This window comes from Miniopterus natalensis, chromosome 10, assembly GCF_054644295.1.
Source record: "Miniopterus natalensis isolate mMinNat1 chromosome 10, mMinNat1.hap1, whole genome shotgun sequence".
NCBI classification, from domain to species: Eukaryota; Metazoa; Chordata; class Mammalia; order Chiroptera; family Miniopteridae; genus Miniopterus; species Miniopterus natalensis.
This window is the reverse complement of record NC_142090.1, coordinates 8379531-8405677: the sequence shown is the minus strand read 5'-3', so window position 1 is coordinate 8405677 and position 26147 is coordinate 8379531. Positions and strand designations below refer to the sequence as shown.

The following is a 26147-nucleotide window of genomic DNA, read 5'->3' as shown; positions in this document are numbered from 1 at the left end:
CAGGAACTGAGGAATGTTCTGCAATATTATGCTCTTGCAATTCATATTGCTCTTAAATAATAAGTGTATGTCTAGACCTGACCTGAATTTTGGCCTAAAATCCAGAAGCATTCTTTATAACATGCATGGAACATAGTTTGAATTTGTTACTAGAGATAAAGTTTTTTTGAGAAATTAAAAAATTAGGATACGTCTTAAATCTATCCATAGATAAAACACATTAAATTTGACCTTATAGCCACATGTTGAGTAAATGCTGTTAAAGCAACTAAATTTAATTTAGAAAGCTTATAAGATATACCAGAATAGCCAAGTGATACAATAGAATATCCTAAAAGACAGCAAAATGTGGTCTTTGGTAGATAATGAAATTAATTTCAGATTTGTGCTATCTATAATTTTTTGATATGAACTATAGATAAAAGCAGATGTAAGTTTGGTAATTTCTCACTTAAAAGGATTAAAAACATTTTTAAAATTTAAAGAAAGTGGTTTTCTAAGTAGAAATAAATTGCATGTGAAACTGAAAGTGATACTCTAGAAAAATATAAGGAAATTAGAACAGGGGAATGCAAATGTTTTTGTGACTTAAAAGGAGAACATTCATGTATAAATAATCCCAAAGTAATGTCTGTGGTAACTATTTTCCAATCATTATACATTAAAATACAGTCTTGATTGTAGAGAGACTTGAAATTAAGCAGTGTAGTGCAATTAAGCAGTGTAGTGCAGTTTTTGTTTTTCTTCATTCTAGCATTGGAATATTTGAAAGAACTTTTAAAAAAATATTGTGTAGCTTGAGATATTACTTTAAGAAATAGTAAAAATCATAATATCTGGGTAATGATTTCTATTATAAAGTAATATAGTATTTTTTGCATTAAGGGTAACTTGTCATATGTGGTCATTACAATGTTTAAACATAACTTGTAAAATTCCAAATGTACGTATTGCTGTAAGAACTTTATTGACACTTCCAATGGAAGTGTTCCTGCCTCAGTAGATTGAAGCTCCTCCAAACTGAAATTAATTGAAAAAACAAAACCATAGGGTGGTGGAGTCCTGGGGCGGGGCAGGAACCAGGTGGAGGGGGACAATGGAGGGAAAAAGGAGGGACATGTGTAATACTCTCAACAATAAAGATAAAAGAAAAAAAAAGCAAAACCCCCCAACTATCTAAAAAGTACAGTGAATCAAAAACAGTTGTCAAAAACATATGGTATTCCCATCAATAAAATATAAAGTTATGTGAAAATCTTGATTATAACAGTAGAATGATTTCTCTGAAATAAAAGTCAAGAAAAATAAGTCTTATGAAATATGCATTCTAAGTTATGAATTATGAATGTCTTTGTTTTATTACTCATCTGCAGATAGCTGGCCATCAATACATGAGCAATGATAATTAATTTGCTTCTCTTTGTGATTTTGCTAACTTTTATTGGTACAAAAAACATAACAACACGTTTGAAAATTTTGTCATCATAAAGGTATTTGTAAAGTAGAAGGGTAGAACATTTTTATTAAACAGTTTGTCATTTCACTTTTACCTTTTAAACTTTGAGCTACATGGTGTGTGGGCCTCCCTTTGTGTGCTTGCCTTGGGCTCTTTGTTGGGGGTGAGCCTGCCTTCAGCCTAGGGTGGTAGTGGCTTTCCGCTGTCAACTTCCTGTCACTTGCTTGGCTTCTTGATTCTTTCATCACCTTTTCATTTTGCACAAATAAGCAGATACATGCATATCTCTAAATGTCCCTTCTTTTTACATAAAAGGTAGAGTTATGGGTTGACTAGTGTCCCCCAAAAGATATTTTGAGGCCCTAACCCCCGTGATCTCAAAATGTGACCTTATTTAGAAGCAGTGTCATTGTGGATGTAATTGGATAAGATGTGGTCATGTTGGAGTAATGTAGGCTCCTAATTCAACATGACTGTTGTCCTTAGAAGAAGAGAGAAATTTGGAGACAGAGGAAGGATGACATGAGAGAGGAGGGTCATGTGATGAAAAGAGATTGTGGTGCAGCATCTATAAGCCACGGAATGTCAGAGGTGCCAGCAGACACTGGAAGCTGGAGGAAGTAGGGAAGGATGCTCTCCTACATGTTTCAGAGGGAGCTTGGTCCTGCCAGCACCTTGATTTTGGACTTCTAGCCTCTAGACCTGCACAGCAATGCATTTCTGATATTTTAAGACACCCAGTTTGTGGTACCTTGTCATAGAAGCCCTAGGAACTAATATGGGCAGCACACCAAAGACACTCTTTGCTCTTTGTGTTTCTGTGGGCTAGGTACCAAGAAGTACGTCTGCTGGGTCATAAAAACATGTATTTTTCATCGTAACAGCTACTCCAAGCTGCCTTCCAGAGTGGCTGGATCAGTTTACGCTCCTACCAGCAGTGTGTGAGAGCCTGTTTCCTTACACCCCAGCCAACACGTGACATTAACAGTAGTGTATTATTTTCTCATATCTGATGGGTAAAAAGCAGTATTAAAAGAAAGATGACATTTCCTGATTACTAGTGAGGCTGATTTTTTATGTTAATTTTCCACTTGAGTTGCTCCTGTAAATTTTCTTTTTATGAGCGTTGCCCATTTTTCTGTCATTTGTTTTGTTCCTACGAGTTCGAAACATTTCTTTATGCAGGAGGTGGTCTCATTCATTTTCAACCACTCTTAGTTTAAGAAGAGCCTTTGACTATCGAGAATGTTTGTTGGGTTTAACTGATTGTCTTTTCCGCCTCTAGTGAGATGATCAAACCATATTTGCCTGACCTCTTGATACCAGGCACCTGTAATTGTAAGAACTTTAAAAAGCAGAGCAGTTAAATATTTTATGGGCAAGAGGGATGATACCAATGTGGGAATTTTCAAAACCTGGCTAGAACGGAAGGTGTGTCTCGGGGGGTGTGATGGGCAGCTTTAGAAATAGGCTGAAGCCTTTGTGGGGCCTTCTATGGGGGTAAAGAGTTGGAGCTTTACTGTACAGGCCGGATGAAACGACTGCAGAAATTTGAATAAAAGTTAACTGTAGAATTTAATAAGATGGTGGTGTGGTGGAAGGAGCAGTAAATAGAAGCAAAGAGAGGACTTAAGGACCCAGGGGTGAGATGAAAATAGCCTTTTGCTATATCATGAGCCTAATAAGGAATATAAGAAGGAAAGTAGCTAAACAAACCAGTATGAATCTCTGCTGAGTTGAGATTTAGAAAGAAAGGTACCTACCTCTTCAAGCATAAATACTAGTATGTCACAGGCTTGGAGGGCTGTGTCAGAGAGCTAATGTGGAAGATAACTTTTGGGTTTCAAATAATGTCTAAGTTGTGCAAAGTTAATTAGGAAAACAGAAATACAAATATGTAAGGGGCCTTTTCTCTGGGAAAGTGACATACTATTTTATTGATAGATGGCAAAGGGAAACCACGCCTCATTAACTTTTATTTTGCTTCCAGTTGACAATGTCAAGGAGAGTGATTTTTAAAACTGAAGGTGGAGTGCGGAGTAGAACAAATAAGACACGTGAAGACAGTTCACAATGAATGAAGAAATCATGGGAAAGCATCTATCTGCTCTGGGCAAACTGTACCTTAGGAAATGGAGAGAACTTTTAATTATACATCTGAGTCTCTATTGCTGACCTTAGAAAAAGCTTGGAGAATGTAAATGTTGCTTTTCTTAAAAAAAAGATGTGTATGTGTGTGCGTGCACACGTGCCAGTGCTTGCAAAGGAAATTCCAAATTTCAAAAATGTGGATTTCACAAACTGAAAATCCATGATCTTAATGTCATTTTGGGGCACGAACCTAGGATAGCATTCAAAAGAGGCGACTTTCCACCTCCTAGAAGAGGAAGTGAGGATCCTTAGAATTCTATGTGGGTCATATAAAAAATGACTGACCACATTTTCTTCATAGATTGACATGACTGTTAGATCAAGGAACACTGCTGAACACAAGCAAGCGCCAGGAGGAAATGAACAAGGGATGTTTAGCTTGGAGGGAAGAATGCTTAGGGAGACACAATGGCTGACATTAAGTATGAGAAGGACCATTCCATGGGAGAGGAATCAGGTATCTGTGGGCCTCTCAAAGGCCAATAGGATTACTGGGTCCTAGGATAAGATTCAGTGTAAGGAAGAGCTGTCTAACGTCTTACAGAATCCAAAAGTGGAACAGGGTGCTTGCCCAGAGAGTGGTTTCCCCATCTCTGCAAGTGTGCAAGCAGAAGCTGGTCAGTTACTTCTTGGGAAATGTTCTGGGAGAGATTAGTGCATCATTGTGTGGCTGACTGTAAAGTCTCTTCTGATTTTGAGATTCTATGATCCTAGGACAGTATAGGCGCAAATGGGAAGGACTAGGTTGGAGACACAGAAATTGTGTAGCTAACAGGGTGGAAGGAATTGGAAGGGGACAGAAGAAAGGTAAGCCTCTCAATTAAGAAAAGAAAGTCATGTAGTCATATAGTCTAGAAGAAGAATTCACCATCTTTTTAGCTCCAAAGGCGGCCTCATAGGCTTTTGGGGAGGCCATCAAGGACAGAAAATTTAAAATGGAATTTTAATGATGATCAGAAAAGAGGAGGACACTGTGCCATTTGGGTCTTTCCCCCAGCAGGGCCAAGGCACAGGACTGCTGGGGGTGGGATGGGGGGTTCAAGGCACATGCTTGGAAGCAGGCCTAAGGCACAGGCCAGGGGAAAGTTAAAAAACAAGACCAAGAAAGGGGTGGAATACTGTAAGAGGGAGGAAAGATAAAGGCAAATTTATCAGGTACATTTATTGTGAGTGGGAAACTGCCTGGACTTCCAGGGGTCCGGGGATACCTCTTTCAGCTGGTTCTCAGGGGAGAAGAGAGTCCCCAATCGGGATTGAGGCTCTAACACTGGCTGTGCCCCAATTCCCTGAGTGACCTTGTAGATGTCATTTCACCTTCCTGCCTCCTCCTCACTGTCAAACACAGGCATGCTGTTAGCCTAAAAGTGCTCCGGGCTTTACAGAGGAGACAGCTCCAGAAATTTGTCTGCGTGTGTGCCGAAGGCTTGTGCTTGTTTCCATATTTTCACTGTTGGGGGAGGGAGCCCTGGTAAGAGGAGGGTAGAAAGAAAGGTGAGAAGACATTGGGGCCAAAGTCTCTTGGCACCACCTCAACGTCCTAGGGAGCCCAGGGGACCGGGATCTGGCCAAGGGCACATGCCCGCAGCCCCTGCCCAGCTGGGCATCCGAGATCCCCCCAGACACCCTCAGTTTCCGCGGCCCCTTCAGCAAATCCCACTGCAGCACCGAGGGAGGAAAAGTGAGGCACGCCCCTCCCCCACTAGATGGCACTGAAACGCCTCGTTGGCGATTTTCAAAATGCAGGGAGAAAAAAAGACAAAAAAAAAAAAAAAGTGGAGGTGCGCTCATTTTGGCCTGCAGGCCCCATTTGTGCAAAGCAGGGTGCTGGACACTCTTTTTATCCGGGGGTCAGCTCTTTACGCAGCATTGCGGGCCCTCGACTTTGGAGTGAGGGTGACAATGAGGGGTGAGCATTAGAGTGAAAAATCTGGGGTTTCAGCCTGGGAGGAAGGCTCCCGGCCTTTGCAGAGCTGTCTCACGTGAGCGCGGCGGCGGAAGAAGCGGGGGCCCACCCGCTCAAGGTCTGGGGTCCCCGCACTACCTCTCAGAGCCCCCGCAGAGCCTCAGTTCAGCCGCCACCCAGATAAGGGTCAATCCCGCACCCACGTTTCATTGAACCCCACGCCCCTCCTCAAAGCGCGAGCTCCCCAAGCGCTTTCAAAATATCTGTTAAGCACCTCCCCTCCCCAATTAAAATTCTCTTCTGGTTTTGAAAGCACCAATTTCCTTTTTTTTTTTCCCTTTTGAGGAAGGAGGTGGAAGTGTGTGTGTGTCGGGGCGTCTGGCGCTGGCGTGGGGCTGGCTGGTGGCGATAACCTCGCGGACGCGCTCAGCCCGGGCTGCAAACGCCAGACAGCGCCGGTGGCTTTCTGGGGAAAACAAAGATCAAACACCATCCGAGACACCAGCGACCCAAACCGGGGACGCAGCGAACTTCCTCAGCCTCCCGGAACGCAGGCTCCGCAATAAGCAGTCTTTTCTTTAAAGAACTGTGGCCGATTTGAGGGAATTTCCCACCACTGGAAAGAGATAAACAGGAGAGATGGAGGCAGCACCCCTAAATGTATAATTACGCACGCAGACACGCTACATGCCACATATATGTGTATGTGCATAAATATGGATGTGACTGGGCACATACCTACCTAGGCACCATTGACTTGCCTGGCCAAGGCATGAGGCGTGGGCATCTCGTGCCTGGGAAATGGTGCAGTTTATCTTTAAGGAGGCTAGAAAAATAAGAGATGAGGCTCACGTTGCACGGATGACATCACTAGCTTCTGGCCGCGCGCTCCGTGTTCTCGTCTGTGGGTTTTAGCCAAGGCTGCAGCGCCCCGCGCCCGAGCGAGGAATCGCGGCAGCGGCTGCCTCCGGGGCCCGCGCCCGGGCCAGGCGGTTTCCCGAGCCCAGCGGGCGCAGCCTCGGCTCTCGCTCCCCGGCCCCGGCCGAGCCCACTAGGCCCCCGGAGCCGCCGCAGCTGGAGCAGGAGGCAGGGAGGGGAAGTCCGGCGCCCCAGCCTCCCTCCCCCACCCTCGCCTCGTTCACCTCGCCGACCACCGCGCGCTCGGCTGGGGGAGCCGGGTCCTGGCGCACGGAGGCCGGGACGCGATTCTCGGTGCGCTGCCCAGTGGAGCGGACATCTCGGCCCCGCGTGGGCTGCGAAGAAAATGGTGCAGTCTGAGAGCGGCTGACCCCAGTTGGGCAACGCAGACGCGGTGCTAGAGCGCCGGGGCTCAGGTGGCCGGGAAAGGGGGCGGGTTGTTTTGAAGCGCCGGGGGCCCCCGCGGTCTTCTTCGGTGCCTGCAGCATTTTCTTTGCACCTGGGCAGCGCGTTCCCTGCGCTACCCGGGAGCCAGATGAAGTGAGGCAGCGGCGTCTGGAGGAGGCCGGTGGGGGGACGCTCTGAGAAGAAGACGGCGCGGAGGAAAGCGGCATGACGCCCGGGGCTGGGCTGGCTGCCTGGCGGGCGGCGCGCCGCGACCGTGCGACCTGTCCATGGTGTTGAAGGCGCCGTGCGCCCCAGCTCCGCGCGCCCGGTGCCGAGCGCCTGGCCCGGTGCTCCACCCTCGGCGCAGCCCGCCCCTCGCACCAGCCAACTGCCTCCCAGTCCCCGAAAACCCCGGGCCTAGGCTAGTCCGGTAGACGCGGTCCGGGTGACAACGCCGTCGGCCCGAGGGGAGGCTTGAATGGCCAGGCCAACGGCAGAACCAGGAGCTCGCCGCCAAAGGTCGGCCAAGACCGTGCGCCCACCGGGAGCCGGCCTCTGAGCGCGGCGCGCGGGCCAGACGGAACAAGGGACCTGCTAGCGACCAGAGCACGGAGATTTCGAAAAAACCCGACCTAGAGAAAAAGAAAATTTCTTCGCTCGCAGACCTAAAGCCGGAGAGCCCGAGCGGAAGACTTGGGCGAGACTGGCGGGGAGCCGGCCCTGGCGTCTAAAGGTTCCCTTCGCTGGCCCGCCGCAGCGCCGGTGTTTCAGTTCATTCTCTCATTGAGTAGCTCCCCCTGACAGCCCGCCCCCACCCCGAGAAAGCGGGGGAGTGGGTCCCGGCGTCACCTCGCACAGAGAAGCCCGGCAGCCCCACCGCAGCGCAGGGCACTTGGGGTCCGGTTTCCGGCAGCAGGGCAGCGGCGCCCGACGCCGGGCAGTGTGCGGACTTGGCCGGTTCGCAAGGGGGCGGGCGGCAGCCTTGCCCGGCTCGCCACCGGCGGAGGCTGCACCGCCCCGGAGGATGCCCAGGAGCCCGCCGGGGCCTCTCCGGATCAGAACTTTGTAGGTCCCCCCCCCCGCACCCCCCGCCTGCAGTCCCTGGGCCGACGCACGGGCAGGCGGGGTCCCGGGGTCTCGGCCGCGAGCCCCCTCCCGTACCCTCCCCCGCGGCTCGGCCGCCCGCCGCTTTGTTCCGGGCGCGCGGAGGGAAGGCGAGGCCGCGGCGGATCATGCCCATGGTGTAGCGGCGACGCGGAGGCATGGCTGCCGGAAGGTTACTGCTCTACACGGGCCTCTCGCTAGCGCTCTGCGCCCTCGGCATGCTGGCCGTGGCCATCTGCTCGGACCACTGGTACGAGACGGACGCCAGGAAGCACCGGGACAGGTGCAAGGCCTTCAACACCCGCCGGATCGACCCGGGCTTCATTTACAACAACAACAACAACTTGCCGCTGCGCGCGAGCCGCTCGCGCCTGGACCGCTGGGAGGGCAAACTCCTGCGGGCCCGGAATCGCAGGCAGCTCTTCGCCATGAGCCCCGTGGACGAGTGCAGCCGGCAGTACAACTCCACCAACATGGGCCTCTGGAGGAAGTGCCACCGGCAGGGCTTCGACCCCGAGATCGCGGCGCTCATTCGGAAAGGTAAGCGCGAGCCGCGGGGCCTGGCGCTGCGCGCGCCCCGGCCCGGCCCGGCCCGGCCCCGGCTGGGCGCGGCCGCCGTCGCCTTGCTGACCTGCCCAAGGTCTATCAAGCCCCCCGGTTCCGGGAGGTCAGGGCATCAGGCTCGCCCGAGCCTCGGAGTGGCCGTAACTTGCCTCCCAGTCGCTGGCCAGGGAGGCTTACCTCTCCCTACCCGGCCTCTTGTCTTGGCGTTTGTCTGATGAGATTCTCACGGCCCAGGTTTTTATTCTAGGATAACGCTTGATCAGTCTCTGAAAAGGTAGGGGGATCTATCATGTGCTGTTAGCAGAGGAAGCCCTTTAAGAGTGCTGTGTTGGAGTAGACAGACTCCCGGTTTTAATCTTCATTTTAGCTGTTGAACGGATTCATCAAAGGAAGTTTGGGGGGAAGCGTCTCACGCACAAGGCCTTAGGGATGCCAGGAACGTTGGCTGAGTGCTACACACTCTACCAGGCACGGTGCAGGCACTGGTCATAGAAACGTCAATAAACCCCAGCTCCTGCCCCGCGGCGGCCCAAAGCCTGCCTACCAGTAGCCTCATGCTGCATGCAGCTCTTGATTTCCCCCTTTTGAGAACGTGGTTGAGGAAAGTGACTTGTGTGCATGCAATATGAGCCGGGTCTAAGGAGCACAGAAAGAAGTAGTTCTTCCGGTGACACCAAAGTGGGCACTGCAGAGGAAAAAAGTACTGTTTTCGGAAGACTTACCCACAAAAATGCCCAAAGTGTACCAAAACAGAAAAACAACTGTATTTACTAATGATAAAAATGTGATACTTTAGTATGCTCGCATACATTTTAAATCTGCTTACCTGATGCAATTTGTAAATCTTGCATGATACAGACTTTGGGGACCATCCAGTTCCATCAACCCACTGAAATCTTGTTTGGATATATATCAATATTTCTCTTCTGTGGTGGCGGCATCCTGGAAGATGTGGTGCGATTTGATGAGTTTCTCCCTGCTGGGTTTCATTCTTTTCAACTGTAAGATGATGATGAGAAGCTGAGGACGCTGTTGTTTGTCAGCAGTCTTTGAGGCCTAGATAGAAAACAGTTCTTAATGTCTCTTAATACTATAATGCAGGTGTGATGCTGTTTTTAACAGATGTTCTTTGATTTATAAAAATGTTGAAATGGACCAGGAAGAAAAGGTTAATAAAAAATGTCAGTTGTTTAAGAATGACAAGGAGTGGGCATGGTCTAGGTGGCCATTCAGATCTAGGTGAGGCAGATCCCGTCAGAAACCATCTTAATGCTGGTGGTGCAGGTTCTGTGTGACTAGGGATTGTAGCTAATTTAGTTACGAGTGTGTTAATATTACACATATCACATCTGCTTCACAGTCAGGCACTTTATAGAGCAGGGTGACCCACCTGGAGCTCTACAACTTTGTAAAGGGTGTTAGAGAATTCCAGAGAGCGACTCGGGTTTGGATTTAGAAGTAGGAAGACAGGAGCAAGCGGAATAGTTTTTGACCACGGGTGACTTTATAGCAGCTTTCAGATTCTCACATCCACAAAGCGTTGTTTTATCCATTGTTTCCCGCTTTTGTTAAAATTGGAGAGGTAGGAAGTTAGCCAGAATGGGAGGGATAATTCATGTTAACAATGACTGATAAACACTGGTAGGACTTACTGAAGGACATTCTTGAATTTCCTGCCTTGAATGCTCCTGGAATGAGACAGGTATCCTCCTGTCTGCTATTGGTTACCCCCTCCCTTTAGGAAAAGGGGGATGCAACTCATGGCTTCTGCTGGTTGCAGTGAGGGCTTTGATTCCGTGTTGCTCTGCATGGCAGTCTGGCTGGAAAGGTTGACTTGGCCTGTGCACCAGAGGGATTGGTTACCATAGTGACATGTTCTTCCGGTGAAGCTGGAAACACAGTGACAGGGAAAGGGATAGGGGGGAATGTACAACATTTTGACTGTGTATTGACCGATTTTTAATTGCAGCAACAGAAAATGTACACGGCACAGCAGGGGGATTGAATGCACTGATACCCGGAGTTGGCAGGGCATTGTATTTCACTCCAACTAATGGACGTCCCGTTCCCCATCACCCCCAATCCAGCAATCACTGTCAGCTGCCAGCGCCCGGCACCATGGCCGCTCCTGTCCGTTTGACATTCCTGTTGGGTATTCCTGAGATAGATGGCATGCCGGCATTACGGATCTTCAGAGGCTTAAAGCCGCTATCTTCATTTTCAGCCTCAAAACATAATCTCTGAAAGCCAGATCTTCTTTTCTGAGCAGCCATGGGACACATTTTGGAAATAAGTGCATCTTCTACTGGTAGAATTCAAAAGCCAGCCCAGTAACATACAGGATGTAATTTCTAGACTTGGTCTTCTTCCTAAATGGGTAGATTTTAGGAGGAATTTTAGACAAAAATGAATATCCCTGTATTTGGATTTAGGGCATTGTAGGGAAAGATTTTTATCTCCCAGTGTTCATTATCTGCTCAAAAGATATCTTAGGCCTTTGTCTTTCTTTGAAACATCATGGAGAAATTAGAGATTTATCAAAATGATTGTACAGCCCCTAAGAACTCAATCGTTTATTAAGTTAAAGTTCATTACATTAGAAAGTGCTGTTTGTGCATTTAAAAACCAAACCAGACCACATAATTAATAAGACAACAGAAGTGAAATCTATATTTGATTTGAAGATAAAGTCCTTTGTACTCATTACTTCTTCTGAGGTCCATGTCCTCAGTGCCCCGCTGCTGTGACCGTATCCACAAATACACATCGCTGGTCACCCTGTATTTGTTTGTGTTGTTGAACTGGAAGTTCCTGGAGGGCAGAACAGATAATCATTTGTAAAATACAGCCGTCAGATGTGTGCTACTTAAGAAATATCTCATACAAATTAGGTTCACAGCAATGTATCCATCAAGCGCTTTTCTAATTGCAGGAACACTTGTGTGGGAATCCAAATAAAGGATTAGTCAGATAATCGTGATTAAAAACAAAAAAACAAAGAACTGGGGTGGCTCTCAAGGCAGGTTAATATTGTAACAGATGCTACATAATTTAACAAGGAAGATTTTTTTTTTGAGCAAAAGCTTTGTTAAGAAATAAGGGAGACACAATACTTTTTTTAGATAACATATGTCACTAAACAGATCATCCACAGTCATTATTTTTTACATTAGATTAGGTTTTAACCATTTCCTTCTGGGAAGTGGGATTGGGTAGAGGGTGCAGCAAGGATAGAGTACCCTTGAATTCCCATATGACTGTGCCCATAATCAGGTCTTCTGTCTTCTTGCTTTTCAACCTTGTTCATGTCTCCCTAGTAAGTCACTGCAAGCACTGGGGACAGATCAATGACAGGATCAGTTTCTGAAATCCAAGAGACTTCCAGACCCTTTAGGAGAAGCAGCTACAGGTAGGGTTTTGTTCCAGGGAACATTTACATTCTTTGATTTGTACTGAAATGCTCTGCTGTTATGGCTTGAAATAAGTAGACCTTTAATTGAGATTCTAATAACTTTTTTATTATTTGATAATAGGCCTTATAATATAATTTGACCTATATAGTTTCCATAGTTACAGAGCGGTTGCCAATAGCCTGAAACTTACTTTAATAAAACATTGTTATTAACAAATTAATAATGTGTGGATATGTGCAAATACTTAGCAAATAATACGTGCACAAATATTTATTGAGCACGTATTATGTGACGGGCACATATCACAGGGGTGAAGGGATGAATGAGACCCAGCCTTTAAAATTCCCGTAGTCTGTTAGCGCCACAGAGGATGAATGACAACTATGGGATGGTGAGAGTGACAGAACCATGCAGAGAGACACAGAGGAGGCAGTGATAGACTGTGTCAGCAGCGGGACGAGGTAAGGTGGGAGAGGGTGAGGCAGAGTTGCCTTGGAGAAATGCAGCCTGAACAAGATTTTCATGGAACTTGAAGGTGGCTGGAGAGGAAGGGCGTTTCGGGCCAAGAGGCCGGCATGTGCACAGCCACGGGGGTGTGAGCACTAGTTTGGCCTCGTGAGTGCTGATTTCTGGGCCGAGGGAAGAGGGGCAGACCAGGAGCAGGAGAGCAGGCAAGAGCCATGTCAAGCAGCTGTGCACGCAAGTCCCCTGAAGCTAAGCTGCCCCACAGTGCAGCCACTGGCCGCATGTGGCTATTTAAATTTAAAATAGTCAAATAGTAAATAAAATTAAAAGTAAAAATGCATTTCCTTAGTCACATTGACCACGTTATAAATGCTCAGTAGCCACGTGTGGTTAGTGGCTGTCATGTGGGACAGTGCGGATTGGAGAAAGACCTGTGGGACGGTGCTGCGTGGGGCTCACAGCCTTGGAAATGAACACGCGCATGCTTCGCTCTAGGTGAGGGTAATTAAGCGTGCTCACTCGGGCTTAAGTTTAAGTATATTATTCTACACTTGAAGAAACTTTGCTACTTGAATGTGTTGGGGAAGAAGGTTTTAAATTTGTGCTTCATCTATATTTTATTAATTTTCCATCTTTGACTCACAGAATCCTCCCATGCTTCTCTCTTTTTCTGTCCTCTCTCTGTCCCAACTTCATTACAAGTAACTTGTACAGCTGACTTGGTGGGAAAGATTATTCATAACGATAATTGCCAAGCTTGATGCCAGGTACTCTTCTAAGAGTTTTACATATATTAGCTAATTTATTCTTCATGATAACGCTCTGAGGTGGGTATTATTATTGTTATTATTTATTCCTATTCTGTAATTGAGGAAACAGAGGCACAGAAAAGTCAGTCAACTTGTCAAGTCTCATGAGAAGGAAAGAAGTTACCAGGATTCGAATTCTGGCTCCAGGTTTGGGACCTCACTCACTGTACTCTACTGTCACCATAGTCTGTTGGGGCGGGGGCGGGGGGGGGGGAGAGAAGAGGCTGGGATATGGATCCCTCAGATTGAAAGGGAAATAGGAAGTAGGTTTAGAATCTACCCGAGGGGAGACCTGCTTGAGAATGTTACCTTAGCACTGAGGAGGAAGGTATTTTCAGGCCGCTTCCATCTTGCTTTGAGACCTGCTCACCAAAGCTCCCACACATTTTTTTTCATATGATTTTTGAGTATTTTCTTAGTCCACTGTGGTAGATACTGAGGTTATAGACATGAAGGACATATATTCATTCATTCCACAAATATTTATCAAGGGCTTTGGGGCTGGGCATTATGGAGAAGCCTCCCTTCCAGGGGGTAGAGCCAGACAATAAATATCTATGGAATATAAATAATGTCTAATAGACTAATCAATGTATAATATAAGGTCATGTGGTCAGTGCCATGAAGTGTCTTTGCCCTTAGGAAGCACAAGGGGCAAGTAAGCCAAGAATTAAATACCGTAGTTCCATTAGCTTTGGTTTTATAACATAGGGAGGCATGACCTGCTCACAGGCAAACACATACAGACACCCACAGTCATGATATACAGCGTGATCCCCATGCATACTCTTTATATGTACACCCAGATGTACATGTCAATGCACTCTTATCATGTCCCTCCTCCCCCGTCACGCTGAAAATACAACTCACTAGTGAAGAGTTGACAGGTGGGGAAAGAGCCCTGTGACTCCATGGGCAAATGTACGCGTGGGAAGAGAGAGGGCGGGGTACAGACATGTGTTTTGAACACCGGCTCTGTGCCGAGCCCTCTGCCAGGTGTTGGGGGAGAAGAAGATGCCTAATGTGGTTCCTGTCCAGAGGGAGCTTACACTCAAGCTCATGGTTCCCAAGTTCATTGTCGTGTGTGTTTGAATCAGGCTCTTCCTCAGGAGGTCACGTCCGTATCAACTGAATGAGGGATCAGCTAGTCAGGGAGCTCAGGGGCGAGCTGCTCGTATTGAGCCAACAAAGTCAAAAGCCTCATTTCTGCTCCAGAAGGTCGGCTTATTTATTCTTTTACTATAGGTTGGTAAGGATCAATTTAGAGGATCGATTCGTATATTCCACTTTGGATTGTCAGTTAAAATTCTTTCCTCCCGCTCTGCTATTAGTAGATAATCCTAGGCCTTCAGACAGAATCCTAAACACACTCTGGGTTAGTTTGACCCGTCACACACACACACCACACATACACACAGCCCACACATACACAAACGCACCCCTCCATATACATCTAGTCATTAGACAGCAGTCACAAATGTTCATTCAGATGCAGATACTTTAAAAAAAATTTATTATTTACTTATTTTTTAATTTATCTCTATTGTTGAAAATATTACAGATGTCCCCTTCCCCCCCCATTGATCCCCTCCATCTGGCATCCACCCCCCTTTCCCTCAGGCCTTCTCCACACTATTGTCTGTGCCCATAGGTCATGTATATATGCATCTAAGCTCTTTTTTTTTTTTTTTTTAAATATGTCTTTATTGATTTCAGAGAGAGGAAGGGAGAGGGAGAGAGAGAGAGAGAGAGAAACATCAGTGATGAGAGAGTCATTGACCGGCTGCCTCCTGCTCACCCCTGACTGGGGATCGAGCCCACAACGCGGGCACGTGCCCTGACCGGGAATTGAACCTCGCTCTCCTGAGTCCTAGGCTGATTGTAAATTGCTGAGCCACACCCGGCCGGGCTGCATCTACATTCTTTGATTAATCTCCCCCCCACTCCCGACCAGCCCCTTCCCTCTGAAATTCGTCTGACTGCTCCATGGTTCTGTGTCTCTGTATCTCTTTTGTTCATCAGTTTATTTCATTCATTAGATTCCACATATGAGTGAGAAAGAAGGATCCCTTACGCTTTGGGACGGCATGGATGGACCTGGAGAGTATTATGCTAAGTGAGATAAGCCAGGCAGAGAAAGACAAGTATCACAGATGCAGATACTTTTTTTTTTTAAAAAAATGTTTTTATTGATTTTAGAGAGAGGAAGGGAGAGGGAGAGAAACGTCAATGACGAGAGAGTCATGCATCAGCTGCCTCCTGCACGCCCCCTCCCCTACTGGGCATTGAGCCTGAAACCCGGGCATGTGCCCCGACTGGGAATTGAACCATGACCTCTTGGTTCATAGGTCGACGCTCAACCACTGAGCCATGCTGGCCAGGCAAATGCAGATACTTTTATAACTACTCACCCCAAGCAATACAAAGATAGGAGGAACTGCACGACTTGGTGGATGAGTAGGCAGAAAATTTGTTCTAACATCTTGATTGGGCGTCTGCTGTCCTTGAGACGATGCCCACATCCTTTTAAAGGACTTTATTTCTTCCTATGTAAAATAATGGGTTTGGATTATATAAACTTCAGGCCCTTTCACACTAACGTTTGATGAGAAAGTTAAATTAAGTGATAGAAAGCAGATCGTAGACAAATGGTTGAGAGAAGGTGAAAAGAGAGGGAAGGGGAAGTGGGGGAAGGAAGAGAGAGACAAGGAACGAGACAGAGGAAGGGAGGCATTTCTATAGGGAGCATCCACCCCAGGTGCTAGTTTATAATCTGAAGAGGTGGAAACAAAGCAGCTGATTTCGCACCCATGTACAGTCACGTGTCATGCATTTGCAATGCATGTTGCAGACTGGGGTTAAAAACTTAAAAACGGAATGGAGAAAGGTGGTGAGAGCTGCACAATAGTGCGGATGTACTTAATGCCGCGGAACTGTACACTTAAAAATGGTTTAGATTTTATGTTATTTATATTTCACCACAATTAGGTAAATTAAAAAGAAAATAAAAAGCTTAATAGAGAAAGGAACTGGATTACTGGTCAGTGTGTAGACAGCTTTATAGCCAAGGATCTTCATTGATTCAACACATTTACTGAACACTTACTATGTGCTAGGCACTAGCCCAGGTGTGCTTGGGACAGAAGTTAATAAAACAGACAAAATTCTTGCCTGCGTAGGGCCTACATTTAAACAGTTTTGAGCATTACATCTTTTTTTGTTTTGTTTTTCTAAATAAAACTTTTAAAGGACACACATATATAAAACAAGTAATGAATACATTCCTTGGGCCATAATTTAGAAATTATTGTATGATGAAGAATACTTCACTGTTTCTATTCTAAAAATGTCTTTTGAGCGCCAACTATGTCAGGCACATTCCTTGGGGCAGATGGACCCTGAGTGAAATCCATAGTTCCTGTGTGCTAAAAAAGACCCAACAAATACAGGCCCCAAGGTGGGTTCGTGAAGAGCTTTATATGCAGGGGCCTGAGTGATTTCTGAGTTTTGGAGCAGTTAGGGGAGGCTTTGCAGAAACAGGGGATGCTCTCAGGTTATCTGTGGATTGACAAAGTGAAACCTTGGCCTCATTTTAAATTTATTAATTAATTTTGACGAGGTAATGTGTGTCCACCCACCCTTGTCCCCCAGACTCTTAGACCCTCTCCCAAGAGGCAGCCATTGCTACCAGATTTTCAGAAATCATCAGAGATATACTATTTAGCAATATTTAAAAATAACATCAAGTTTAAATATAAGTCAGGCAATGAACAGGTGACTCAAGGATGAAAAACTGTGTTTTTTTTGAAATTTGTCTACATGGAGATGATGTTTAAAGGCCTGTTCCAGGAGCCACCAGGAATCTTTTACAGGTGATGTTTACTCTGAGGGGAAGCCGCCGTTGGCTTTCAAGGAAGTTTCACAGATTTGCTGCTTTTATGGGAGACTGCAGTGTCTGAATTATTTCGATTGATTTTTTTTTGGCGTCAAAGTATTTTGCCAAGAAAAGGCAATTTACTCGATATTAGGTCATCTTCATAAAGTTATATCATTTCCTGTGTTTTAAAGTGCCCTGCTGTTCCGTATTCCGAACCTCACCCTGTTGGACACTTTATTTGCCTCCAGAGCCTTCTCTCATTGAGTTTTGCCCTGGATTTCTCTTCACCTTTGTAATAGCAATTCTGTTTAGACAAACACACCTCCTATTCCCCGAGGCCCTGGAGTATTTTGCAGACCTGGACGGAATAGGGTTGTTTTTATCCTAAGGAAGCTCTGGGCTCATGTGCTGCTGTTTGTCAACTAACACAACACTGGGCGTAGCTGGCTTCTGTCTCGTGAGGCTGAGACACGTGTGCCTTGCAGCTGGCACTTCTCTTCCTGGCTGTGTACACATGAGTACACGAAACACATCCAGGCATGTCCATGGCACCACTGTGTGTAATACAGAATGATTAAATAAACCAAGGGGACAAACGTAGGTTTGTCCACTAATCGGAAAATTGATATTGAAGTATGGCATAGTATGCAATGAAGCTATTGCAGTATATTCATTTAATTATATTTATTTATTGTTACTCCTAACCCAAGGATATGTCGTCCATTGATTTTTAGAGAGTGGAAGGGAAGGAGAGAAGCGGAGAGACAGAGAGGAGACAGAGAGAGAGAGAGAGAGAGAGAGAGAGAGAAACAGAGAAACATCAATGTGAGGAGACACATCAATTGGTTGCCTCCTGGACACACCCCGACTGGGGCCGGGGATCAAACCTGCAACCCAGGCACTGCCCCTGCCTGGGAATCGAACCCTCGACCCTTCTGTGTGTGGGCCGACAGTCTAACCACTGAGCCACACCATCCAGGGTGTCGCAGTATATTTAAAATAAATATGACAGATCTACATGTTTCCAAATGGATGCACATAAAATCTCAGGGAAAAAAGCTGGGCGCGAAATGAAATGTAGACTATGATGCCATTTATACGAAGCTCAGAAACAGATCAGGTAACATCCGATATTGTTTATGGTAACATATTTGCGTTGTATTTATGGAAAATATGCTCGGGACCTATAAACACAAAGTGAAGGATGATGTTTACCTTTCTCAAGACAGGGAAAGAAATAGAATTGAGAAGGGGCTTTAAAATCATCTGTGGTATTTTATTTCCTAAAAACAACAACAATAACGAAAAGCTCTGAAGCAAGCGGGGCCTCCGTGGAAGGTTGCCGCATCCTGACAGGAGTTAACATTTACTCAGACCGCGCTGTTCAGTGTGCGGGAGACAGGCCCTTGGAGGAACGTTCTTGGGAAACTTTGTCTTTGAGGCCATCTGTGACTGACTGCGTAAGCAGTAGCAAGAGGCATTTAGAGGCGAGGAGAATCGGGTAACCCTAGCCAACAGTTTTCACTGACAGTAGCTCGTGGGAAGGGTTTGGAACGAATAAAATTAAGTTTTATTTTCTTCCGATGTGGCGTAAGTGGAAGAAATTAGGGCTTTAAACGGATTTACTTCAGAGATCGAGACTAATGTACAAATCACCCCCCCCCCCCCCTTTGTAAGTTTCCTGCAGCTCGTGGCAAAACCAAGAGTTCCTAGGGCCGGAAAGTTAAATTAAAGCCACCCCTCCAGGTAACTGGATGAGACGTTGAACTTCAGACAGATAAGGCGCGGAGACAGGGAGAGTGTGGGACAAACTGGAGGCTGAGCGCAAACCTCTGGGGAGGCATTGGAGCCCAAGGAAAGAACTCAGCCTCCTAAGTGAACTAAGAGAAAAAGCTAAGAATTACTAAGAAGGACGCGGAAATGTATTTGGCTTCTTCAGTGGTTTTCGTATCACGTTTGAAACAGAGTGGAGGGTGTTAGTTGCCGAACCTTTAAGTAGTTTTATGGTTGATGAATAAGGTAGAGAGTATTTATTCTCAGAATTGTGAGGGTGCCTTCAGCCAGGAGCCCCACTCTTATGATAGTGATGTTCTCACTCTATACCAGGTAGAGCTGGAACAGAAAAATCCCACCAGGATGTCGTCAAGGGTTCTGTTTTCACCCGATCATGCTTTAAAACACCCAAGCTGGGTCAGAAGTTACTAGGGATCATGAAAGTCCCCAGGGATTCCGGGGGTGTTTGGGCAGAATAACTTCCGTGCTCCCGTTCCTGTAGCCACAGGGCTCCCGAGGTGCTCGGATGCAGCCCCGGGCCTCCCTGCGTCAGAGGCCCCTGGCCGGTGGGCTGCTTTATTCACTGTGCTCTGCAGGGAGGCAGACTCACGCTGCAGGCCCCTGCACCTCCTTAGGTGAGCGACCTTCCACTTTGGGAAAGGCTGGCCTCTGTGCCTCCAACCTCTCCCCCTCTCTCCCTCCTCCCTGACTGTGTCAACACAAAGGAAACAGAAGGTAACCTTTGCTTATTTATTTTTCAGAATAGTTTATTGGTTTTTAGGGAGAGAGGAAGGGAGAGGGAGAGGGAGAGAGAGAGAAACACCCATGTGAGAGCTCAGCATCAGTGGGCTGCCTCTTGCATGCCCCCTACCAGGGATCGAGCCTGCAACTTGGGCAGGTGCCCTTGACCGGGAATTGAACCGGCAACCTCCTGGTGCGCCGGATGCTGCCCGACCAACTGAGCCACACTGGCCAGGGCCCAAAGGTAATCTTGCTTGGCCCAGGTCCTTTTCAGGTGTGGCCTTCCTCCTGGCCTGGCCTCTCTTCCTTGCCTTCCCCTCCAGGGCACGTTCAGGCTGCTGCCACTTGTGCCCTCCTCTGTCCCCGGGCTGCGACTGTCCCTTCTCCGGGAGGCGCCGGTCTCTCCTGGGTCTGCTTCTCCCTCCGTCCTCACGCCTCTCCTTTGCCGGCCCATCTTGCTCAGCCCGTGGGTGTTCTCCAGGATTCCACTTCTCTTCCTGACCCCGAGCACACTCCTCGATCAGTCTCACTCACACCTATAACCATTTGCACCCTTTGGCGCTCAAGGCTTGTTGCCCTGAGAATCTCTCGCCCAGACTTTCCACCCAAACATCTCACCTACTGGGTGGCTCCACTTGGGTGTTCCATGGCTCCAAAAGAACCTATCTTCTCTTCCCCCCAGAGCCATTTCTCCTCCATGTTCCTCTGTCTTGGGGAATGACATCACTGACCCTCTCCTTGCCCAAACCAGAAACTTGAGTGTCCTGCTTGGGGCTCTCTTCCCTCCCGCCCTGCCCACGCGGCCAAGCGGGAGCGAGTCACTCACTGTGGATGTTTTGCGCCCATCTCCCACCCTGGTAGAACATTGCTGCCCCCCTCATCGCCTGTGCTCTGTGCCTCTCTCTGTGTGCTTTCCCTGTTCTCCGATCTCATCTCTCATCAGTGCTTTCTGTTCAGAGTGATTATTTCTAAATGTAAATCTAATCATGTTATCTCTTTACTCAAAATCTGTCAGTGGCTCCCCGCAGCCCACCCTTCAGGATAAGGCCCATCGTTTTTCCCTTGGCACCTAAGTCCTCACAGGTCTGGCAACGTGCCCCCACCCATGTGTCCAGCTCATCCCCTTGCATGCTTTCCTTTTCACCAGCACATTCCCCTCCAGCCCTGATGTAGGCCTCCTGGGTCCCTGAACAGGTCGAGCTGTTTTATGTCTTCGGAGCCTTTACTTACGGAGCTTCCTCCTTTGCCTGGCAGCCCCTGTTCCTGCTTGCCCCTCCCGCACCCCAAGTCTGCTTGGCCAACATCTGCTTGTTTTTTAGGAATCAGCTCCAGGCCCCTCCTCACCTTGCTTGGTGCTCTCTCACCCCATCTCTCAGGTTGCATTGCCTTCTCCCTCCATAGCCCTCTGTCACTCATCAAACACTCCCTTCCTAGCTCCAGGGGCATTTTGTTTCTCCATATGTTCCCCTTCTTTTTGAGGCTGTTTTTGAACTGTTTCTTGTTTATCTTTTTATTTGCAGTGTTTTGCATAATACATGGGCCATAACAGGTATTTAATACCTATTTGTTGAACGAATGAAAGTTTGCCTCTGTTAATGCGGTCGATCTGGAAATGTTATTTAACAAAGAGCCGTGATTTCATTGGACTAGGGAGACTCGCTGTTAGCGGGAAACCTGCTGTGAATTGCTCTGTAATGCATGTGATAAACTTCAATTTACTTCCTTTGTTAAGGTTTCTATTTTCCTAAAGCACCCATATTTCTGGTTCACAAGAGGAGAATTTCAAGTGGGGGCTATTTTATTCTTCCTGGATGAGGCCTTTCGTTATGATCTTGCCCTCTCTCCGCGCCTCATGCCCTTCCTAGGCTGGCCTTCCCTCCCACAGCATGTTGGAAGACTACCTACATTTCTTGTTCCTATCATGGATATAATTTCCCAGAGTTACTGCTGAGTCGGGCGCATTTGAGCATTTCTTCAGGATCTGTTTCCAAGTTTTAAAATTTTTATCATTGGGAATGTCTTCAGGCTACTCCAAGGAAACCTTCCTCTCAACTCTTTATTTGGGGCAGCTTCCTCAAATCTCTGAAAGTGATTTTGGCCAGATAATGAATGAAATACAGAGATTGTGCCTTCTGTGACTGCCTCCTCTCTGGTTCATACCTCATGTTACTCTTCATGACCTTCAACAGGACCAAGTCAATGATGCTGGAAAAACATGGCAAGTTTCTGTCTCCAGCTGTCCAGCACATCTGGCCCCATGGTGGTTGGTGAATAGCATTACTCACAGAAACATCCGTCCTCTCTTACGGGGCTTGGAGACAGAAAGGCATTGGGGTCAACCAATGCATCTTTGCTTGTGAAGACCACCAAGTCCAGTTCAACGATGGATGAGCGAGTGAAGATGTTCACTGTTCAGGGTCTCACAGAGAAGTGGATTCTCTTTCAAAAGGACAGTGACTGTTGTCTAGGTAGAGTCATCTCACAGTGAGGGTTTTAAGGAATTTTCCTGTAGCCACAGGATCTGCTAAGGGCAGAGCCCATGGCCATTTCATTCAATAAGTAGACTAATTCTTTATACAGGGTGTCCCCCCAAATGTATACACACTTTGAATAATTATTTATTCCAATGGGTTAAATCTGAAAAGAAACATCAATTGAGCTTTCAGCTGTTAAAGCGTGTATACATTTTGAGGGGACACCCTATAGATGCAGCTGCATTGCTTGGTTCTCTAAACTGGGTTGAATAAATGTTTCTTATCAAGGAAACATTTTCTATGACCACCATAACTCCAGGACTTATATTAGTTAAGTCTACACTGGGTTTGAGCTAGAAAACTGATTTCTACCACCGTCTGCCCAAGTTGTATAAAGTGCTACAGATCAGATTCAGACTGTACATTCAGTAGTGACCGTTGGGTAGGAATCCCAACTAAACTGGTGTTTTAAAGAGCTGGCTTTAGTTGTAAAAGTAATTATGAAAAGTATGAGTTAGTTATACAGTAATGTGAGTCTCCTAAAACGGTGGGCACCCTTCCCCTGGAAGGCTGTCTCTTCTCATAGATGTTTATTTTAAAATCTACAGGAACCCAGAGGTTTATTTCAAACTGGAAGGTGGCCTTTCATCTCTCTGGGTCAGCAGAGTTGTTAACAGTTCTAAGAAGGGCCTTTATGCTCCTGTGCCAGCGGCATGCCTGTATCAGGGATCCGTAGAGGTGTGGTGGCTGGCTGGGCGTTTGTGGATCAATACGCTGCTAAAAAGGGAGATGCATCAGAGGCCGTAATGGCTTCTGCACGGAAGATAGATCATGGCCAGGTAGGGAAGTGCATTTAGGAGCAACAACGCGATGATATCCCTGCACTGAGGTCCTTATTATTTAGAAGGAAGAAGTGGACTCTCTGAAGGCGGTGAGTCCTACAGTAAAGACTCTTAACAGGCCAAGCATATATTCCAGGAAGTTCTGCTTCCACCGTTAGAGCTGAATTCAAAGCAAAGTCAGTTCATTTTAATGGGAGAATTCCCAGAGAAATACAGAATTAATTTTTTTGGCCTTGAACACTACTGGATTGTAGTTGTTCTTGGTTGTCCTGTTAATTTTTAAAAAAACCTTCTTGTAATCTGAACACTGATTTTGTAAGAGACTGGGGTGCGCTTGGATCCAGCATCAGTGAGGAGTTGGGAAGCGCTGAGGTCTTAAATTTAAACACAGAGAGATACAGGTGGGGTTGGAGGGTGGTGGAAGCTTACAGAAGACAGCACAAAGCTCCTTGGCTGAGGTTCTTGACTTGAAGGCTGTGGTTATACCTGAGCTGAGGGCACTTACCCACAGGTGAGTCCCTATTGGAGAGGATGGTGACTTTCCCAGTGGGTACCAGTTTCTGCTCTGGGGTTCTCCTTCATGGTGCAAGACTAAATTAAACAGATCGCATATTCATTCATTCAACGAATATTTGGAGTTTATGTAAACTCCCACATGGAGTTTATATTTCAGTGAGTCATTAAACAGGTGGCTATGTAAAATATGTAATAGGTTAGAGAGTGATTAGTGCTAAGGACAAAGAAACGTATGGAGCCTGGCTAGCGTGGCTCAGCGGTTGAGCATTGACCTATGATTGAGGAGATCACTGTTTGATTCCCGATCATGCCTGGGTTTCAGGCTCAGTCCCCAGTAGGGGGTGTGTGGAAGGCGGGCCCATCAATGACTCTTTCAACATTGATGTTTCTATCTCTCTCTCTCTACCTCTCCCTTCCTCCCTCTGATCTCTAATAAAGATATATATACATATATATATATATATATATATATATATATATATATATATATATTTAAAAAGCATGGAAAGGCATAGGGAATGTGGAGGCAGGGTTGAAATTGTAAATGGGGTGGCCAGGGAGGACCTCACTGAGAAGGTGACTTCTAAGTAAAGACCTGGGGACATGAGGAAACTAGCTATGGGGATACCTGTGGGGAGAGGATTTCAGACTGGGAGCATCAAGGGCAGTGGCCCTGATGGAGAATGGCTGGCATGTTGGAGAAATGACAAGGACGGCAGGATGGCTGGGAGGGGAGAGCAGGCGAGGGAGCGTGTAGTAGAATGAGATGTCAGAGAAGTGAAGAGTCACCTCCCTTAGGGTTTGAAGGTCAATAGGAAGGAGTGCGATGGGATGCCATTGTAGGGTTCTGAGAAGAGGAGTGACATGATTAGATTGACGGTTTAAAAGCATCTCTTGGGTTGCTGAGTTTAATAATAGATTACCATGGGCATGCAGAGAAGCAGGGAGACCAGCCAACATAGATGGAGGCTGGGACTGGAGTGATGGGGAAGAGAATGGGTTTTGGATATACTCTGAATGGAGAACTAGCAGGACTGGCGGAGGGATCAGATGCGGGGGCGGGTGAGAAAAAGAAAAGTAGGAGATCGCTCCAGGTGTTTAGCCTGAGGAGCAGGTAGAGTTGCCATTAAATATGGTGGGTAGGACCGCAGGAGGATGTTGATTTGGGGATCCCCTATTTTGGATGGGATAACCTTTGAGATGCCATTTAAATGCTCAAGCAGAGATATCAATAGTTAGTTGGATATATTGTCCTGGTCTCAGTTTGGGATGTAAATTTAGGAGTCATCAGCTTATAGTATTTAAAGTCATGAGATCACCTAGAGAGTGAGTGTAAACAGAGGAGAAAAGAGTTTTAAGGATTAAGTCCTGGGGCACGCTGACTTTCCAGAGCTCAGGGGGTGAGGAGGAGTCAGCGAAAGAGACTGAGAATGAACAGCTAGTGTAGTGAGGAAAACAGTTAGGGAGGCGCAGTGTCCTGGAAGCCAAGTGAAGACAGCGTCTGAAGGAGCAGGAGGCCATCAGCGGTGTGCAAGGCTGCCAGGGGGTCAAGTAAGATGAGGTGAGGCTTGAGCTTTGGATTTCGCTATGGGACGTCATTGATTTCAGTGGTGAATTCAAGAGTGAACGGGAGGAGGGGAGGAATTGGAAACAGTGTAGACAACTTTTCTTTTGTTTTTTTAAAAATATTTTTAGAGAGAGGAAGGGAGAGGGAGAAAGAGAAACATCCATGTGAGAGCAGAACATTGATCGGCTGCCTCCTGCACGCCCCTCACCAGGAATCGAGTCTGCAGCCCAGGCATGTGCCCTGACTGGGAATTGAACCAGCAACCTTTCGGGGCCCGGGATGATACTCAGCCAACTGAGCCACATCGGCCAGGGCTAGACAACTTTTTAAAGGTTTTTGGTTTTTTTTGATGCAAAAGTAAGGAGAGAAATGGTAGCTGGACTGAGAAATTACAGAAGTAATAGCATAATTGTAGGCTGATGGGGAGGATCCGTGAGACAGGGACAAGACTGATGGTTCAGGGAAAAGAGAGAGGGAAGAATTGCTGGCGCAATTGCTGGAGAGAATGAGGCATAAAGGAAGACAGAAGGGTGGAGGGAAAAGCAAGTGGCCCAGGAAGAAACACATGTTTCAGGCGAGCGAGGAAGTGAAAATCCAAGACTTTCCTGATGCAAGTTATCAGTCATCTTGCTCCCAGTACAGGCTTATGGGATAATTTGAGCCAAGAGCTTTAAGCTTCTTAAAGGAGAGTTCCTATAGCATGTGAGCATCTACTGTCACTGAGCATTTAATGGGAGTTTGTCTGAAGAAAACAGGATTGGAGAGCGAACTGCATTCTTGCTGTGCATGTTGGCTCTGTTCTCTGCGTCATTAAAAGGAAGTGGTCAGAGTGGCCTAACTGTTCTATGCTCCAGGTGGCTGGTGATCGGTTGGACATTCTGAGACATTTGACACGCAGAAGTTAGTTGGAATGTGATATGTTGTGTCTTGAAGTATGGAGCCCTGAAAAGTTTGAATAGGTTTTATTTATTTTTAAGATTTTAAAATTGATTTTTAGAGAGGGAGGAAGAGAGAGGGAGAGAGAAACATCAATGTGAGAGAGAAACATCACTCGGCTGCCTCCTGCACGCCCCCTACTGGGGATCAAGCCCTGGAATCAAACCGACAACCTTTTGGTGCACGGAATGATGCTTAACTAACTGAACCACACCGGCCAGGGCGAAGAGGTTTCATTTTTAAAAGATAGG

At 46.7% G+C, this 26147-nt stretch overlaps 1 protein-coding gene across 1 annotated transcript in view; it reads left to right on the top strand.

Moving 5' to 3' along the window:
- The first annotated feature begins 8077 nt into the window (after positions 1 to 8077).
- The window catches only part of TMEM178B (transmembrane protein 178B), a 305957-nt gene continuing 287887 nt past the window's right edge, over positions 8078 to 26147 (top strand). Inside the window, exon 1 of the mRNA XM_016205071.2 lies at positions 8078 to 8459. Coding sequence (XP_016060557.2) covers positions 8078 to 8459 — 382 coding nt within the window. The remainder of the gene's footprint in view (positions 8460 to 26147) is intronic.